General features: G+C 44.7%; 1 protein-coding gene across 6 annotated transcripts in view; it reads right to left on the bottom strand.

Annotated features, from left to right (window-relative positions):
* Positions 1-19,571, bottom strand: part of LOC111965843 (LIM domain-binding protein 2-like) — a 105,175-nt gene extending 85,604 nt beyond the window's left edge. For all 6 annotated transcript variants that reach the window (XM_023990196.2, XM_023990197.2, XM_070444247.1 and 3 more), the window contains exon 1: positions 19,290-19,571. In XM_023990196.2, the coding sequence (XP_023845964.1) occupies positions 19,290-19,421 (132 nt within the window). In that variant the 5' untranslated portion in view covers positions 19,422-19,571. The remainder of the gene's footprint in view (positions 1-19,289) is intronic.
* Positions 19,572-19,910: the final 339 nt, after the last annotated feature.

The following is a 19,910-nucleotide window of genomic DNA, read 5'->3' as shown; positions in this document are numbered from 1 at the left end:
TGGGCTAGCTAAAGGATTAGTGGGACACCATAGTGAGGATAGATCACTGGGCTAGCTAAAGGATTGGTGGGACATCATATAGTGAGGACAGATCTATGGGCTGGCTAAAGGATTAGTGGGACACCATAGTGAGGATAGATCTTTGGGCTAGCTAAAGGATTAGTGGGACACCATGATGAGGATAGATCTGTGGGCTAGCTAAAGGATTAGTTGGACACTATAGTGTGAATAGATCTATGGGCTAGCGAAAGCATCAGTGGGACACCATAGTGAGGAAATATAAATGGGCTAGCTAAAGGATTAGTGGGAAACCATCGTGAGGATAGATCTATGGGCTAGCTGAAAGGAGTAGTGGTACACCAATGTGAGGATAGATCTAATGCGATCTAAATGATTAGTTGCACCCTATAGTGAGGATAGATCTATGGGCAAGCTAAAGGATGAGTGGGACACCATAGTGAGGATAGATCTATGAGCTAGCTCAGGGATTAGTGGGACACCAGAGTGAGGATAGATCTATGAGCTAGCTAAAGCATAGTGAGATTAGATCTATCGGCTAGCTAAAGGATTGCGAGGATATATCTATGGGCTAGCTAAAGGATTAGTGGGATACCATAGTGAGGATAGATATATGGCCTAGCTAAATGATTAGTTGGACACTATAGTGAGGATATATCTATGGACTAGCTAAAGGATTAGTGGGCTACCATTGCGAGGATAGATCTATGGGCTAGCTAAAGGACTAGTGGGACACCAGAGTGAGAATAGATCTATGGGCTAGCCAAAGGAGAGTGAGGATAGATCTATGGGCTAGCAAAATTATTAGTGGGACACCATAGTGATGATAGCTCCATAGGCTAGCGAAAGGATTGTGGGACACCATAGTGAGGATAGATCAATTGGCTAGCTAAAGGATTAGTTGAACACTATAGCGATGATAGATCAATGGGCTAGCTAAAGGATTAGTGGGATACCCTAGTGAGGATAGATCTTTGAGCTAGCCAAAGGATTAGTGAGACACCATAGTGAGGATAGATCTATGGGCTAGCTAAAGGATTCGTGGGACACAATATTGAGGATAGATCTATTGGCTAGCTAAAGGATTAGTTGGACACCATAGTGATGATAGATCTTAGGGCTAGCTAAAGAATGAGAGGGACACCATTGTAAGGATAGATCTATGGGCTAGCTAAAGGATTAGAGGGACACCAAAGCGTGGATAGATCTATGGGCAAGCTAAGGGATTAGTTGGATGCTGTCGTGATTATAGATCTATGGGCTAGCTAAAGGATAAGTGGGACACCATAGTGAGGATAGATCTATGGACAAGCGAAAGGATCAGTGGGACACCAGCGTGAGGATACAGCTATGGGCCAGCAAAAGGATAGTGAGAATAGATCTGGACACCATAGTGAGGATAGATCTATGGGCTAGCTAAAGGATAGTGATGATAGATCTATGGGCAAGCTAAAGGATTAGTTGCACACTATAGTGAGGATAGATCTATGGGCTAGCTAAATGATTAGTGGGATACCATTGTGAGGATAGATCTATGGGCTAGCTAAAGGATTAGTGGGACACCATAGTGAGGATAGATCTATGGGCTAGCTAAAGGATAGAGAGTATAGATCTATGGGCTAGCTAAAGCATTAGTGGGATACCATAGTGAGGATAGAATCTAGGGGTTTCTAAAGGATTAGTTGGACACTTTCGTCAAATCAAATCAAATATATTTTTATTGGTCAAATACACATGGTTAGCAGATGTTAATGCGAGTGTAGCGAAATGCTTGTGCTTCTAGTTCCGACCATGCAGTAATATCTTACATGTAATCTAACAATTTCACAACATCTGCCTTTTACACACAAGTGTCAAGGAATGAAAAAGAATATGTACATATAAATATATGGATGAGCGATGGCCGAACGGCATAGGCAAGATGCAGTAGATGGTATAGAGTACAGTATATACATACGAGATGAGTAATGTAGGGTATGTAAACATTATATAAAGTGGTATTGTGTAATGTGACTAGTGATACATGTATTACATACATTTTTAATTATTAAAGTGGCTAGAGATGAGTCAGTATGTTGGCAGCAGCCACTCAATGTTAGTGATGGCTGTTTAACAGTCTGATGGCCTTGAGATAGAAGCTGTTCTTCAGTCTCTCGGTCCCAGCTTTGATGCACCAGTACTGACCTTGCCTTCTGGATGATAGTGGGGTGAACAGGCAGTGGCTCGGGTGGTTGTTGTCCTTGAGGATCTTTTTGGCCTTCCTGTGACATCGGGTGGTGTAGGTGTCCTGGAGGGCAGATAGTTTGCCCCCGGTGATACGTTGTGCAGACCTCACTACCCTCTGGAGAGCCTTACGGTTGTGGGCGGAGCAGTTGCCGTACCAGGCGGTGATACAGGCCAACAGGATGCTCTCGATTGTGCATCTGTAAAAGTTTGTGAGTGTTTTTGGTGACAAGCCAAATTTCTTCAGCCTCCTGAGGTTGAAGAGGCGCTGCTGCACCTTTTTTACCACGTTGTCTGTGTGGGTGAACCATTTCAGTTTGTCCGTGATGTGTACGCCGAGGAACTTAACACTTTCCACCTTCTCCACTACTGTCCCGTCGATGTGGATAGGGGGGTGCACCCTCTGCTGTTTCCTGAAGTCCACGATCATCTCCTTTGTTTTGTTGACGTTGAGTGTGAGGTTATTTTCCTGACACCACACTCAGAGGGCCCTCACCTCCTCCATGTAGGTCTCGTCATTGTTGGTAATCAAGCCTACCACTGTGGTATCGTCTGCTAACTTGATGATTGAGTTGGAGGCGTACATGGCCACACAGTCATGGGTGAACAGGGAGTACAGGAGAGGGCTGAGAACGCACCCTTGTAGGGCCCCAGCGTTGAGGATCAGCGGGGTGGAGATGTTGTATCCTACCCTCACCACCTGGGGGCGTCCCGTCAGAAAGTCCAGGACCCAGTTGCACAGGGCGGGGTCGAGACCCAGGGTCTCGAGCTTAATGGCGAGTTTGGAGGGTACTATGGTGTTAAATGCTGAGCTGTAGTCGATGAACAGCATTCTTACATAGGTATTCCTCTTGTCCAGATGGGTTAGGGCAGTGTGCAGTGTGATTGCGATTGCGTCGTCTGTGAACCTATTGGGGCGGTAAGCAAATTGGAGTGGGTCTAGGGTGTCAGGTAGGGTGGAGGTGATATGATCCTTGACTAGTCTCTCAAAGCACTTCATGATGACGGAAGTGAGTGCTACGGGGCGATAGTCGTTTAGCTCAGTTACCTTGGCTTTCTTCTTGAACAGGAACAATGGTGGCCCTCTTAAAGCATGTGGGAACAGCAGACTGGGATAGGGATTGATTGAATATCTCCGTAAATACACCAGCCAGCTGGTTTGCGCATGCTCTGAGGACGCGGCTAGGGATGCAGTCTGGGCCGGCATCCTTGCGAGGGTTAACACGTTTAAATGTTTTACTCATGTTGGCTGCGGTAAAGGAGAGCCCGCAGGTTTTGGTAGCGGGCTGTGTCGGTGGCACTGTATTGTCTTCAAAGCGAGCAAAGACGTTGTTTAGTTTGTCTGGCAGCAAGACATCTAGTGATGCTAGATATATGGGCTAGCTAAAGGATTAGTGGGACACCATAGTGGGGATAGATCTATGGGCTAGCTAAAGGATTAGTGGGACACCATAGTGAGGATAGATATATGGGCTAGCTAAAGGATTACTGGGACACCATAGTGAGGATAGATATATGGGCTAGCTAAAGGATTAGTGGGACACCATAGTGAGGATAGATATATGGGCTAGCTAAAGGATTAGTGGACACCATAGTGAGGATAGATATATGGGCTAGCTAAAGGATTAGTGGGATATATTGTGAGGATTGTCACTAAATAACAACAGACCTGGGGCTTTTTTAACACACACTTATAAATGGATGACACACACACACACACACACACACACACACACACACACACACACACACACACACACACACACACACACACACACACAACACACACACACACACACACCACACACACACACACACACACACACACACACACACACACACATACTCTTATTGCTTTTGGCAAACACTCCATGAAGTGAAGCACAATGTCAGTACATTTCAATCTGAAACAATAATATTCCCAGCATGCTTTAGTTAAAGGGTATTTTCTCCTTTTTCTGTTGTATGAGAGAGTGGCCACCATAGTGAGTGGTTGTGTCTGGGGTCTAACCTTGGATAATTAACCTCTGCAATCCCATTCAAATAATTAATGGATCAGACCCTGCCTGTTTCTCTATGAGAATTATACTTCAGAAGGCCCTGGGGATACGAAGCATAATGGCTTAAAGTGCAAATCCACCACTTGTCAACTTCATTTTCATTATCTCCAGCCCTGTGTCTAAATATGTGAAAACAGTGCATTTCTATGTTTTGTAGAAAAAAATATAAAATTCTACCAGATGACATCATAAAAAGTTAAGATATTTAAAAAACGGTAGTTTTCAAATACTATGAGATTTGCAGTGACATGGGGGGTAAGAAAATAACCTCCCTCTGGCTAGAAAATCGTTGCAGGTTTTGAAAATCACTGTTTTTCTTACTTTAAATCCTACCCTGTGACGTCACAGAGAAGTATGTAGACTCTGATTTGGTGCTGGAGATAATGAAGGAGGTTGAAAAGTGGCGGAATTTCCCTTTAAATGTGTGAAAAACATGGTGGTGATGCATAGAGACATTTTCAAGGTTGTGTACATTTCTAAAGTGTATACAGTATAAGAAGTGAAAAGATACTTTCATTATCCAAACTATACTACGAATGGTGCATTATAATGTACTTTAATTCCGTATGCCTGTACAGTTAGCAATGCTGATATATGTTTCTAAAGCTGTTTACCGTGGTACAAAGTAGTAATAAACAGGAATTGTAGGTGCTTTAGGGATACCATCCTTACATTATGCAAATTCTAGAGAAATGCTGTGTCCTTGAAAAGCCACTGTGCTTTCAGATGGCCACTACCCACAATGCATCAGTGGGTCCTAGACAACACATCAGCATGCACTAATTGGACCAATAAACACGCAGCTGGTTGCCTCATCAAACTCAACGCCACTTTTACTCATATCGCTTTGTGAGTATTGTGGTAACATTGGTATAGTGTTTAGTTCATCAGCTGATCTCCTGAAATCAGTGTACATTGTTTTGAGTCAGTGAAGAAGAGCCTAGTGATTATGCCAATACATTTAACTCCAGCTGTAAGCTGTCTTCATATGTTTTTCCTATGTTTCTGGTGGGAATAGTCAGCAGTGTGGTCTTCTGACATATTGACAATTACCTCGCCTGTATATGGCCGTTCTACATAACGGTCATCACCTAATCTCTAATATGTCAGAGAGAATAATTTGCCTTATACAATTGTATGCTATTCGTAATGAACTAACAAGTTAAATTGCATAGAAGGAATCAATTAGGGACAGCCTTGTTTGTGGGCTATACAATACAATACAATACATCATCCACATCCACATTCATCACTATGACCATGAAGTAAAGACATTTATCAAACTGAAAAAAATGGAACAGGAAGTGAATGGAATAGGTCCCTGTGTCTTATCTATACCCTGGTTGGGACTATGGGAACTGTAGGAAAGTGACAGGAAAAAGGTGGGACCATTGTCCAAGCTTCCTGCTAGTCGGCCCAACACATTGTTTGGGCAAAACCTTGTCTTTTGGAGTTAGACATGTAACTATTATATGGGATCATGGATTAGCATCAGTCTTGGGGTCAAAAACTATTGACCTTTCTCAAAAACCTTTCTTAAAGTATCAGTCACAATCCAAAGTGGGTCGCAGACATGTTAATGGTGGGTCGAAACATGTCAGAGAAAAAAATATATAAAAAGAAACTCAGCAAAAAAAGAAACATCCTCTCACTGTCAACGGAGTTTATTTTCAGCAAACTTAACATGTGTAAATATTTGTATGAACATAAGATTCAACAACTGAGACATATACAAGCTCCACAGACATGTGACTAACAGAAATTGAAAAATGTGTCCCTGAAGAAAGGGGCGGTCAAAATCAAAAGAAACAGTCAGTATCTGGTGTGGCCACCAGCTGCATTAAATACTGCAGTGCATCTCCTCCTCATGGACTGCACCAGATGTACAAGTTCTTGCTGTGAGATGGTACCCCACTCTTCCACCAAGGCACCTGCAAGTTCCTGGACATTTCTGGGGGGAAAGGCCCTAGCCCTCACTCTCTGATCCAACAGGTCCCAGACGTGCTCAATGGGATTGAGATCCGGGCTCTTCGCTGGCCATGGCAGAACACCGACATTCCTGTCTTGCAGGAAATCACGCACAGAACGAGCAGTATGGCTGGTGGCATTGTCATGCTGGAGGGTCATATCAGGATGAGCCTGCAGGAAGGGTACCACATGAGGGAGGAGGATGTCTACCCTGTAACGCACAGCATTGAGATTGCCTGCAATGATTGCCTGCAAACAAGCTCGTCAGTAAAGAGCACTTCTTGACAGTCCTGTCTGGTCCAGCGACGGTGGGTTTGTGCCCATAGGCAACGTTGTTGTCGGTGATGTCTGGTGAGGACCTGCCTTACAACAGGCCTACAAGCCCTCAGTCCAGCCTCTCTCAGCCTACTGCGGACAGTCTGAGCACTTATGGAGGGATTGTGCATTCCTGGTGTAACTTAGGCAGTTGTTGATGCCATCCTGTACCTGTCCCGTAGGTGTGATGTTCGGATGTACCGATCCTGTGCATGTCTTGTTACACGTGGTCTGCCACTGCGAGGACGATCAGCTGTCCGTCCTGTCTCCCTGTAGCGCTGTCTTAGGCGTCTCACAGTACGGACATTGCAATTTATTGCCCTGGCCACATCTGCAGTCCTAATGCCTCCTTGCAGAATGCCTAAGGCACGTTCACACAGATGAGCAGGGACCCTGGGAATCTTTCTTTTGGTGTTTTTCAGAGTCAGTAGAAAGGCCTCTTTAGTGTCCTAAGTTTTCATAACTGTGACCTTAATTGCCTACCGTCTGTAAGCTGTTAGTGTCTTAATGACTGTTCCACAGGTGCATGTTCATTATTTGTTTATGGTTCATTGAACAAGCATGGGAGTTATTTAGATTTTTACGAACTATCTTTGAAAGACAGGGTCCTGAAAAAGGGATGTTTCTTTTTTTGCTGAGTTTATTATATACAGTGCATTTGGAAAGTATTCAGACCCCTTAACTTTTTCCACATTTTGTTACATTACAGCCATATTCTAAAATGTATTAAATCGTTTTTTCCCCTCATCAATCTACACACAATACCCCAAATGAATAAAAAATAAAAAAACTGAAATATCACATTTACAGTTGAAGTCGGAAGAATACATACACCTTAGCCAAATACATTTAAACTCAGTTTTCACAATTCCTGTGTCACGGCCGTCGAATGAAGTAGACCAAAGCGCAGCGTGGTGAGTGTACATATTCCTTTTTACTAGGATGACGCCGAGAAAAACAATAAACAATACAAAACCAACCGTGAAGCTTAAGGCATATATGCCACAAACAAAGTTAACTTCCCACAAAGAAAGGAGGGAAAAGGGCTACCTAAGTATGGTTCCCAATCAGAGACAACGATAGACAGCTGTCCCTGATTGAGAACCATACCCGGCCAAAACATAGAAATAGAAAATCATAGCATGCCAACCCCAAATCACACCCTGACCAAACCAAATAGAGACATAAAAAGGCTCTCGTAAGGTCAGGGCCGTGACAGTACCCCCCCCCCCCCCCCCCCAAAAGTGCGGACTCCGGCGCAAAACCTGTACCTATAGGGAGGGTCTGGGTGGGCATCTATCCGCGGTGGCGGCTCAGGTGCGGACGCAGACCCCGTCCACCCCTGGCTCACCCACTTTGGTGCACCTCTGGTGCGTGGACCCTCGCGCCGACCCCGGACTGGGGACCCTCGTTGCGGGCCCCGGACTGGGGACCCTCGTTGCCGGCTGGAGGCTCCGGACTGTAGGCCGTTGTGGGAGGCTTCGTGCCGCGACTCCTCACTGGAGGCTTCGTGCCATGGATCATCACTGGAGGCTTCTTGCCATGGATCATCACTGGAGGCTTCGTGCTATGGATCACCACTGGGCTTTCTTGCCATGGATCATCACTGGAGGCTTCTTGCCATGGATTCATCACTGGAGGCTTTGTGACATGGATCCACTGGAGGCTTCTTGCCATGGATCATCACTGGAGGCTTTGTGCCATGGATCATCACTGGAGGCTTCATGTCATGGATCATCACTGGAGGCTTCTTGCCATGGATCCTCACTGGAGTGAGGAGACGTATGGGCAGTCTGGTACGTGGAGCTGCCACAGGGCTCACCAGGCTGGGGAGACATACTGACCTCTCTAAGGTCAGGGCGTGACATCCTGACCTCTCTAAGATCAGGGCGTGACATCCTGACATTTAATCCTAGTAAAAAATCGCAGTCTTAGGTCAGTTAGGATCACCACTTTATTTTAAGAATGTTAAATGTCAGAATAATAGTAGAGAGAATGATTTATCTCAGCTTTAATTTCTTTCATCACATTCCCAGTGGGTCAGAAGTTTACATACACTCAACTAGTATTTGGTAGCATTGCCTTTAAATTGTTTAACTTGGGTCAAATGTTTTGGGTAGCCTTCCACAAGGTTCCCACAATAAGGGGTGAATTTTGGCCCATTCCTCCTGACAGAGCTGATGTAACTGAGTCAGGTTTGTAGGCCTCCTTGCTCAAACATGCTTTTACAGTTCTGCCCACAAGCTTTCTATTGGATTGAGGTCAGGGCTTTGTGATGGCTACTCCAATACCCTGACTTTGTTGTCCTTAAGACATTTTGCCACAACTTTGGAAGTATGCTTGGGGTCATGGCAATAGGACCACAGAAACCTACCCACATCTTGGTTCACTCTCTCCACCTGCCCGTTACTGAAAACCCGAGGTAAGGCTGACCAAGACCCCCAGACGTTCCATGAACGCCCTCCAGACCCTTGACGTGAACTGGGGACCTCGATCAGATACTATGTCCTCAGGCACCCCGTAGTGCCGGAAGACGTGTGTAAACAGGGCCTCCGCAGTATGTAGGGCCGTAGGGAGACCGGGCAAAGGGAGGAGACGACAGGACTTAGAAAACCGATCCACAATGACCAGGATTGTGGTGTTACCCTGTGATGGAGGAAGATCCGTTAGGAAATCCACCGACAGGTGCGAACATGGCCGTTGTGGAACGGGTAAGGGTTGCAACTTCCCTCTAGGCAAGTGCCTAGGGGCCTTGCACTGGGCGCACACCGAGCAGGAGGAGACATAAACCCTCACGTCCTTAGCTAAAGTGGACCACCAGTACTTCCCACTAAGACAGCGCACTGTCCGACCGATGCCCGGATGACCAGAGGAGGGTGACGTGTGGGCCCAATAGATCAAACGGTTGTGGACAGCAGACGGAACGTACAGATGCCCAGCTGGACATTGGGGGGGAGTGGGCTCTGTACGTAACGCCCGCTCGATGTCCGTGTACAGCTGCCACACTACCGGTGCCACCAGCCAAGAGGCCGGGAGTATGGGAGTGTGATCCATGGCCCGCTCCTCCGTTTCATACATCCGGGACAGTGTGTCTGCCTTCGCGTTCTGGGAACCTGGTCTGTAGGATAGGGTGAAAACAAAACGGGTAAAAAACATGGCCCACCTTACCTGGCGAGGATTCAGTCTCCTCGCCGCCCGGATGTACTCCAGATTGCGGTGGTCAGTCCAGATGAGAAAAGAGTGTCTAGCCCCCTCAAGCTAATGTCTCCATGCCTTCAAGGCCTTGACGACAGCCAACAACTCCCGGTCCCCCACATCATAGTTTCGCTCCGCCGGGCTGAGCTTCTTCGAAAAGAAGGCACAGGGAAAGAGCTTTGGTGGCGTACCCGAGCGCTGAGAGAGCACGGCTCCTATCCCAGCCTCGGACGCGTCCACCTCTACTATGAACGCCAAAGAGGGATCCGGATGAGCCAGCACGGAGCCGAGGTAAACAGAGCGCTCAGCTGACCAAAATCCCTGTCCGCCTCAGCTGACCACTGCAAACGCACCGGTCCCCCCTTCAGCAGTGAGGCAATGGGAGCCGCTACCTGACCAAAACAGACATTTCTCAGCGTTGACGTACAGGTCATGCTCCAACAGCCGACCAAGCACCCTGCGCACCATGGACACATGTTCGGCGCATGTAGCGGAGTATATCAGGATGTCATCAATATACACCACTACACCCTGTCCGTGCAGGTCCCTGAAAATCTCGTCTTCAAAGGCCTGGAAGACTGATGGAGCATTCATAAAACCGTACGGCATGACGAGGTACTCATRGTGCCCTGAGGTGGTACTGAAAGCTGTCTTCCACTCGTCTCCCCCCCGGATATGCACCAGGTTGTAAGCGCTCCTGAGATCCAATTTGGTGAAGAAGCGCGCCCCGTGCATTGACTCAATCGCACTGTCTATGAGAGGTAGCGGGTAACTGTACCTAACAGTGATCTGGTTGATACCTCGATAGTCAATACACGGGCGCAGACCTCCATCCTTCTTCTTCACAAAAAATAAACTCGAGGAGGCAGGTGAAGTGGAGGGCCGAATGTACCCCTGCCTTAGGGATTCAGAGACATATGTTTCCATAGCCGCCATCTCCTCCTGTGACAGGGGATACACGTGACTCCTGGGAAGTGCTGCATCTACCAGGAGATTTATCGCACAATCCCCACGTCGATGGGGTGGTAATTGAGTCACCTTCTTTTTACAGAAGGCGAGCGCAAAATAGGCATTTTCAGAGGGGATGCGCACGGTGGAGACCTGGTATGGACTTTCCACCGTAGTCGCACCAACAAAAACCCCATAACACCTCCCCGAGCACTCTCGTGACCACCCCGTGAGAGCCCTCTGTTGCCACGAAATAGTGGGGTCATGACTGGCCAACCAGGGTATATCCAGCACCATGGGAAACGCAGGAGAATCAATAAGGGAAAAAATGATTTTCTACCTGTGATCCTCCCGCGTCACCATGCCCAGTGGAGCGGTGGCCTCCCTAATTAGCCCTGACCCCAATGGTCGACTATCTAGGGCGTGAACTGGGAAGGGCATATCCACTGGAACAATAGGGATCCCTAAACTATGGTCAAATGATCTGTCAATAAAGTTCCCAGCTGCGCCTGAATTTACAAGCGCCTTATGCTGGGAATGAGGGGAAAACTAAGGAAAATGAATATACACAAACATGTGTGGGGGGGGCTCTGGGTGAGCCTGGTGCCGACTCACAGAGGAACCTCTCCAGCACCGACCGGCAGTGTGCCCTCTGCGGCTACAGATGGTGCATGGACCGGCCCCTCCTCCGGTCGCCCTACGTGCAGCACCTCCCAGCTCCATGGGCATAGGAGCTGTGGTGCTGGGGGATGAAATCGACAGACCCCGATCTGGACGTCCACGGGTAGCCAGCAGGTTATCCAACCGGATGGACAGGTCCACCAGCTGGTCAAAGGTGAGAGTGGTGTCCCTGCAGGCCAACTTTCGACGGACGTCCTCGCTCAAACTACAACGGTAGTGATTGCTCAGGGCCCTGTCGTTCCATCCCGCGCTGATGGCCAGGTTCCGAAAGTCCAGAGAGAACTCCTGTGTGCTCCTCGTCCCCTGCCTAAGTTGGACGAGACATGGTCGAAAACTGCCCGGAAACAGGTGAATTCCTCGAATTGGTCCAACACCGCTTCTGCTTCCTCCCAAACGGCGTTGGCCCACTCCAGGGCTTTCCTTGAGAGACAGGAGACGAGGGCGGACACACTCTCACGGCCCGAAGGAGCCGGGTGGACGGTTGCTAGGTAGAGCTCCAGCTGGAGTAGGAACCCCTGACATCCCGCAGCTGTCCCATCATACTCCCTCGGAAGATCGAGCTGAATCCCACTGGGACCGGGTGAAGGAGGGGTGAGTAGTGATGCCCTTGGTGGTGCTGGTGGAGGCGCTGGAGGAACTCCTCTTCTCTCCCAGTGATCCATATTCTGCAGGACGCGATCCATGGCGATGCCAAGATGTTGTATCATGGCCGCATGCTGCTGGACGCGCTCCTCGACCCCTAATCCGGGGGTGTCTGCTCCTGCTGACTCCATATTTCTGGTGCGTGATTCTGTCAGAAGGTGAGTGTAGCTGGTGCATGAAGTCAGGCGCAGGAGAGCAAAATGAGTGAGCAACGTACTTTACTAAAAAATAAAGGCACAAGGTAACAAATACACTTGACCAAATACAAACGGAAAATATTACGCACATGTGAAAACAGCACCCGTCGAAAAACCAGCCATCATGAACCGAAATGAACATAGAAAAAATCACGCACAAAAACATGGGGGAAAACAGAGGGTTAAATACATGAACATGTAATTGGGGAATGAAAACCAGGCGTGTAGAAAACAAAGACAAAACCAATGGTGGATCAGCGATGGCTAGAAGACCGGTGATGTCGACCGCCGAACGCCCCCCGAACAAGGAGAGGGACCGACTTCGGCGGAAGTCGTGACACCCAGTCCCTGTTGCTGAAAAACATTCCCACAGCATGATGCTGCCACCACCATGCTTCACCGTAGGGATAGTGAAAGGTTTCCTCCAGATGTGACTCTTGGCATTCAGGCCAAAGAGTTCAATCTTGGTTTCATCAGACCAGAGTCTTTTAGGTGCCTTTTGGCAAACTTCAAGCGGGCTGTCATGTGCCTTTAACTGAGGAGTGGCTTCCGTCTGGCCACTCTACCATAAAGGCCTGATTGGTAGATTTTTACAATACAAGATTTTTTGTTTTTATTAAATTTGAATATATAATTTGTATATATATACAGTATCAGTCAAAAGTTTGAACACACTTCTCCTTTTTCAAGGATTTTCTTTATTTTAACTTTTTTCTACATTGTAGAGTAATAGTGAAGACATCAAAACTATGAAGACATCAGATCTATCAGTTGTGTTGTGACAAGGTAGGGTTGGTATACAGAAGATATACCTATTTGTTAAAAGACCACATCCATATTATGGCAAGAACTGCTCAAAAAAGCAAAGAGAAACGATAGTCCATTATTACTTTAAGACATGAAGGAAATTTGTCCTTTGGTCTGAGATTTTTGGTTCCAACCGCTGTGACTTTGTGAGACGCAGAGTAGGTGAATGGATGATCTCTGCATGTGTGGTTCCCACTGTGAAGCATGAAAGAGGAGTTGTGATGGTGTGGGGGTGCTTTGCTGGTGACACTGTCTGTGAGTTATTTAGAATTCAAGGCACACTTAACCAGCGTTGCTACCACAGCATTCTGCAGCAATACACCATCCCATCTGGTATGCGCTTAGTGGGACTATCATTTGTTTTTCAACAGGACAATGACCCAACACACATCCCGTCTGTGTAAGGGCTATTTGACAAAGAAGGAGAGTGATGGAGTGCTGCATCAGATGACCTGGCCTCCACAATCACCCGACCTCAACCCAATTGAGATGGTTTGGGATGAGTTGAACCGCAGAGTAAAGGAAAAGCAGCCAACAAATGCTCAGCATATGTGGGAACTCCTTCAAGACTTCAAAAGCATTCCAGGTGAAGCTGGTTCAGAGAATACCAAGAGTGTGCAAAGCTTAGGGTGGCTACTTTGAAGAATCTCAAACATAAAATATATTTTGATTTGACTTCTTTTGTTACTACATGATTCCATATGTGTTATTTCATAGCTTTGATGTCTTCACTACTTTTCTACAATGTAGAAAATAGTAAAAATAAGAAAAACCCTTGAATGAGTAGGTGTGTCCAAACTTTTGACTGGTACTGTACTGTATATATATATATATACTTTGTTATGTCAGTCACCAGCAGTCACTCAATTAGCCATGCCAGCTACCATTTTGTAGATTTGTAAGTTAGTCGAGCCAGCTATCTAAACTTGAAGTACTCATGGCCGAATACCAACCGGGCACGCAGGGCACTTACCCAGAGGCCCTGACCTCCAGGGGGTCCCCATTACTTTTGTTAAGTCACTCTCACTCAGATATCAAATTAAAGGGAAAGGGGAATACCTAGTCAGTTGTACAACTGAATGCCTGCAACTTAAATGTGTCTTCCGCATTTAACCCAACCCCTCGCATGGCATAGGTCATCTCAAAATGGTTAGAATTGCAGGACATTTGGTGTAAAACAGCAAAGAAATCTCTGCCCCATGGCAAAATGAGTAGAATTGCATTATAATTTTGTTTTTATTGCACAATTCTCTCCCCGCCTCATGGAATAATGTGTAGAATTGCAGAAAACGCGCCTTAAAACAGCAACATTTTCTTTACGCCCCATGGCAAAATGTGTAGAATTACAGGAAATTAACTTTGAAACTTAGGGCCCCAAAAGGGGGCATGTTGTCATGAGATTGGGTCCCCAGAAAACACAGAATTTCTAAATTGGGTCCCAGGTTGAAAAAGTTTAAGGTAGTTTAAGGTGATATTTGGCCGTTTCAGGCCAGGTAGGTACTGAAGGACTTACCTAGGTTTGAATTTTGTGTCCTTTTTATGTGCTGCTCAAATCACATGTAAACAGAGCAAGTTTTCCACATACTGGGAATTCCCTTGCATGGTTGAGGATGAAGTGATCTAACTCCGAGAAAAGGTAGAATGTCCTTCCCAGATGGGGACAGTGCAGTGTACAGTAGCCTTAAGCAATGTACTGACAACCATCACCTAATGCTCAGTTCCACATGGACCCCTATCCCCTACCACTGGGCACATCATGTAGATCTGAGAAGAATTAGCAATATGGTAATAACCCCCACTCTGATAGACTGGGAGGGGTGACTTTTTGCCTTAATGCTTATACAGTAGCCAATCCGTTCAGATCTACACAAATGCCTAGGGATTGGGAACAGGGGGCAAGGGACTAGTGGCTGATTTTGGAACAGGCCACCTGATTACATAACAAATAGAAAGTCAGTCAACCAGCAGTCAGTCAACAGAAAAGTAAATGATTTGATTTCACTAAACCCAATTTAACTCAATCCACCTCAGGAGTGCTAAGGTTTGGGCACACTGGCTAAATCCAGGTGAATCTTTTAAATTCACATAACTGCATTCCCAACTGAACACAGTAGATAGATCATGCTGGCCGATATTATTCTAGCACCCTCCATTCACGTAGCCTTGTATGAACCATCCTGATCTCGCGATCTTACATTCTGTTTTGCTACAAACATTCTGTTAAGCTACACACAGAATGTAAGCTCTCGAGATCAGGATGGTTCATACGAGGCTACCACTAAAGTGCTTTTGTTTTCTTCTCTCTCTCTCTCTCTCTCTCTCTCTCTCTCTCTCTCTCTCTCTCTCTCTCTCTCTCTCTCTCTCTCCTCTCTCTCTCTCTCTCTCTCTCACCTATAGTTTCTCACTCGTAGCGTTATGCTTCATCCCTCACTCTCCCGCTGAATATTAATGACTTCTACGCTAATGTGCTTACAGCGGCTGAGGTCGAGCAGACCCCTCCTCTGAATGGTAATCCGACTCCTCATTTGCATATCCGCTTAAGTGTCAGATTCCCCCACAACCCCTAAATCACGGCAGTGTGTGAGTGTGCGGAGAGGCTTCATACGGAGGCCAGTGGCCCCTGAGCAACGGTCCATAATCAATGCAGTCGAACCGTACGTTCCGTACGTATACGGTCACATAACAATCAAAGGCTGTTTTGATTGGGAAAGGGAAAGTGAAAGGGGGATACCTAGCCAGTTGAACACTGAATGTATTCAACTGAAATGTGTCTTCCGCATTTAACCCAACCCCTCTGGTAGGTCAGAAAAGGTTTGCTGTGTAAAATGAAAGGTAATAGGACAATGGCAAGCCGTGTGTTGAAGAACAAGTGATGGGGTTTAGTCGTTAGTAAACGTCCAGTCGTCTATCATAGTGGATTCCAAATACAGTTTACAGTGTGACCTACAGTTGTTCATTCAAAGGTAATCATGATGACAAACAAAAACAGAGATTATGAATGTAAGATGATACAATAGAAACTGTAAGCTTATTATGACTTATTGATGTTTATTCAAATCCATTTATGTTTTTTATGACTGAACCTGATGGGATTATATCAGGGATGAAAACACCAATATGATATCAGCGATAAACAGCATTTAACAGTTGGGCTGAATGTATTAAGAGTCGTAAATGTTGTACAATAAGATGTACTGAGGATTGTCATCTAACAGGTTAATTTTGAATAGGCTGACTTCTCAGCAACATGCTTGAGAAACTGAACTTAATTTGATATCACTTCAGGTGATTAATAGTTTATATAAACTTCATCATATAGCATACCACAATGTTTACTGCATCAACAACCTTAAAGTATGCATGCATAAGTAACATATGAGATCTTCATCCAGCAAAAAGCATAGTTTACCGGAAAAACAACACAACTATTACTTGTCTAAAACAGCTCCATAATGTCAAACAGATGCTACTGAGGTTCAAAGACACTACGATTCAAAATTGCTGCCGAGACTCAAAGTAATGCTGCAGCATATGCTGTTCTCTGGGCCAAATTATTCTCATCAGCTGGGCAGTGCATGGACATTAGTGACTCATATTAGTTGCCCGCCAACAACAACTTAATGTAAAAACTGAATCCCAGCAGACACATGTCTGGGGTTGGTAACTCAACAACAAACATCAATACAGACCAATCAACAAATCTAAAGGCACACCCATCATAATGGTTTCTGTCTGGTAGAGAACATATTCAGAATGGTTGGCATCACTGTATATCTATTTACCTTTTCTAAATACAAAATATGGTAGATAAAAAGGCTGATTAATTGTAGGCTACCTGACATGTTCCTATACAAGCCATATAGTCCTTCTACTGAATAGTGGTTGGCATGATTCAACAGCCATATCCTCACTAATATTTCTGACAGGAAAATGACACAACTGTTCTGAAAAAACAACCAAAAAAACCTATACCCATCCAATTGACCAATTCTTGATGGTTTTTTAAAATGATCAACCAGGACATCATCAGCTAGACAGGAAATGCTTCCACAACAGCTGGCAGGATGTGATGTCGGATGAAATATTAAAGAACAAGTCTAAGACACATATTCAGGGTACACTACTATGAAGGGAATAGGGTGTCATTTGGGACGCAAACACAAGTCCTATTCAGCAATTTTCATTTAATGGCCCATTTTATAAAACATGACAATCAAGGCTAAAAAATAATACCCAACTGAGATGAATCTCACGAATAAAGTCCTTAAGTTTTCATAAACAATCTCTATTGTTTCTGCCTCTTTTATTGTTGGTTGAGAGATTCAAAATGCAAAGTTCCCCAAAATATTATTATCTGGGCCATTTTTGATCTCCATGCATGTAGAACACTTTGTCATTACCCAGATTTTCCCCATTAAATCCATCATAAAAATTAAGGAAATTAATGCAAACAAAATTATATTTACTACCTTTATGGCTGAAATGATGGCTATGATGACAGTAATATATTGGTTGTATATATATATATATTGGTGGTGTGTAGAGTATGTTCCTGGGAGTTGTTGCAGGCTTGGTATCTGAGGTAGGCTACAGGAGTGGAAGTCCACCGGGGCTTGGACCACTCCTGTTGAATAATTCATGAATGGTGTGCCATTGCATCTCTGCAACATTGCCTTGGTCTTCTTAAAGTTGCAACACCCCTATACACAGGAAAGTCTACATCTACACTGTAAAGCATAACCATTGAACTCACTGAGTGAATTGAGTAAAATGTATTTAAATTGTAATAGTCAAATTGATTGTTTTACGTTGTACATACACAATTATTACTTGCTCCATTACTTTCAACCATTCTTACAGATATAACCAATATCTATCACCATTGTTATAAAAACAACCAATATCTATTACCATTCTAACAGATATAACCAATATCTATCACCATTCTTACAGATATAACCAATATCTATCACCATTCTTATAGATTTAACCAATATCTATCACGATCTTTACTGTGGTTCAACCATTCGTACAGATATAACCAATTTCTATCACCATTCTTACAGACATAACCAATATCTATCAATCACAATCTTTAGTGTGGTTCCGATTAAAAATCCCAGTGGTGGAGTTAAATGCAGTTGTACAAAACAATGGTGATACTAAAATGAACTGTGTAACTGGTGTTCAAGTTTAAAATACGAAGACAAGTTAGTAGATTCTTGGTTCTCTCTTCAATTCCCCAAATGGCCAAACAGACTTAAAGCCAACCACTGTCAAATCCTTGCAACTTGACGTCTTCTCAGAACTTCTTATTCATGGTCATTTAGCATAATGCTAATTCAGTGTAACCCAGTAGTTTGAACCATAACATACGGTAACATACGGACAGCAATGCCAGCCATGACAGCCATACCCATAACAAGTAGACATGGGGACTGTTCAGCTTCAATTCTATTCTAAAGCAGCACGGTTTTACTGTGATTGTTCATTATAATTGGCAAACATATCCATGTATGACTTTTTAAACAAATGTATCAAAACAACTACTTCTAAATTAATGTCTTTAACCATCAATCTGTCATGTTCAATATTTGATGCTTCAGTTGAAGTGGCCCAAATCCAAGGTGGCACAAACCTGATTGATGGCCAAGTACATAATTCTTACATGTTTTGAAAAAATATAATTTTTCCTAATTGAACTTTAACTGAACTGATAAAGACAACTGATAAAGACAACCTGACAACTAAAATAACAAACATACATTTTGTTGTTACTAATGATCTATTTAGTAAGTGTTTGTGTTCGAGCCTACTGTTAAATTTTTTTTAGGAATCTTCCAATATCAGTGAAATATGAAACCAAAACTCACTGAACTGAACATATTTCCTTGCTCAGTCATTTTACATGATAGCCCTATCCAAATAAAAAAAAATGTTCTCCTTGAAAATGAAAATGTTATGTAAAATGATCTGTCCTTCATGTAATTTAGGATAATAAAAAACTACACCTAACATGGCTATGACATACTTGGAAGGTTGGACACATCTACAACATTAACACATCTGTATTTACAAATATAACCACTTTCCAGGTTAAACTACTGAGCCGACCCAAACAGCACGAAAACCTGTGCCGCAACACTTCAATTTCTACCCCCAAAACAAACATCCCAACACCTTTAATTAACAGGACAACCCCGTTCATAGCATACACTGAGCAGAACTAACTCACCTCTGTACGAGATTGTAGTCGTTTGTTCATCTCGTAGATCCTATACTCGGGTTGGACCATGTAGGGCGAGTGCCTTCTGTAGAAGGGTCCGAATGGGGAGGAATAGAACGGGTCGTTGGGAGGGTTCGACATGTTGAGTTCTTGCCGCGGTTACAAGCTGCACAGCGCAATTTCAACATCCACGCAACGCACATGGAGTGCGATGCTCTTGAAAGCGCTGTGGTACCAGCCGCTATACAAGGCTGAGCTACTCTGCACGTTGGGCTGACTAGTTCGCTGCTATAGCGGGGAGGTGAGGATGGGAAGGGGGAGGAAGGGACGGGGGACTGGAAGGCAGGGTAGGAGAGAGGGAGGGGGAGCGCATGTTCATTGGACGGGTGTGAGGGCTGCATGGTTCCAGTCTAAGGGTCGTTTCCTGCTTCTATCCTTGTATTGGAGTCGATCCCAGTTCCGATCAGACAGTTTTTGCTTTGGGGACTTTTTTTGTTACCACACAGTAAATTTATCTGAGTAAATGTTACTCAGATTGAATACAATTATACTCTACAAAAGATAAAATTTGGTCCCAGTCTAAAAAGAGTAAAAATTACTCTTGTTGCAGAGTTCAATTTTCAAAGTTAT

The sequence above is a fragment of the Salvelinus sp. IW2-2015 genome, linkage group LG6.2, assembly GCF_002910315.2.
Source record: "Salvelinus sp. IW2-2015 linkage group LG6.2, ASM291031v2, whole genome shotgun sequence".
Lineage (NCBI taxonomy): Eukaryota > Metazoa > Chordata > Actinopteri > Salmoniformes > Salmonidae > Salvelinus > Salvelinus sp. IW2-2015.
The sequence above is the reverse complement of the archived record's forward strand: the minus strand, read 5'-3'. Positions and strand labels throughout refer to the sequence as shown.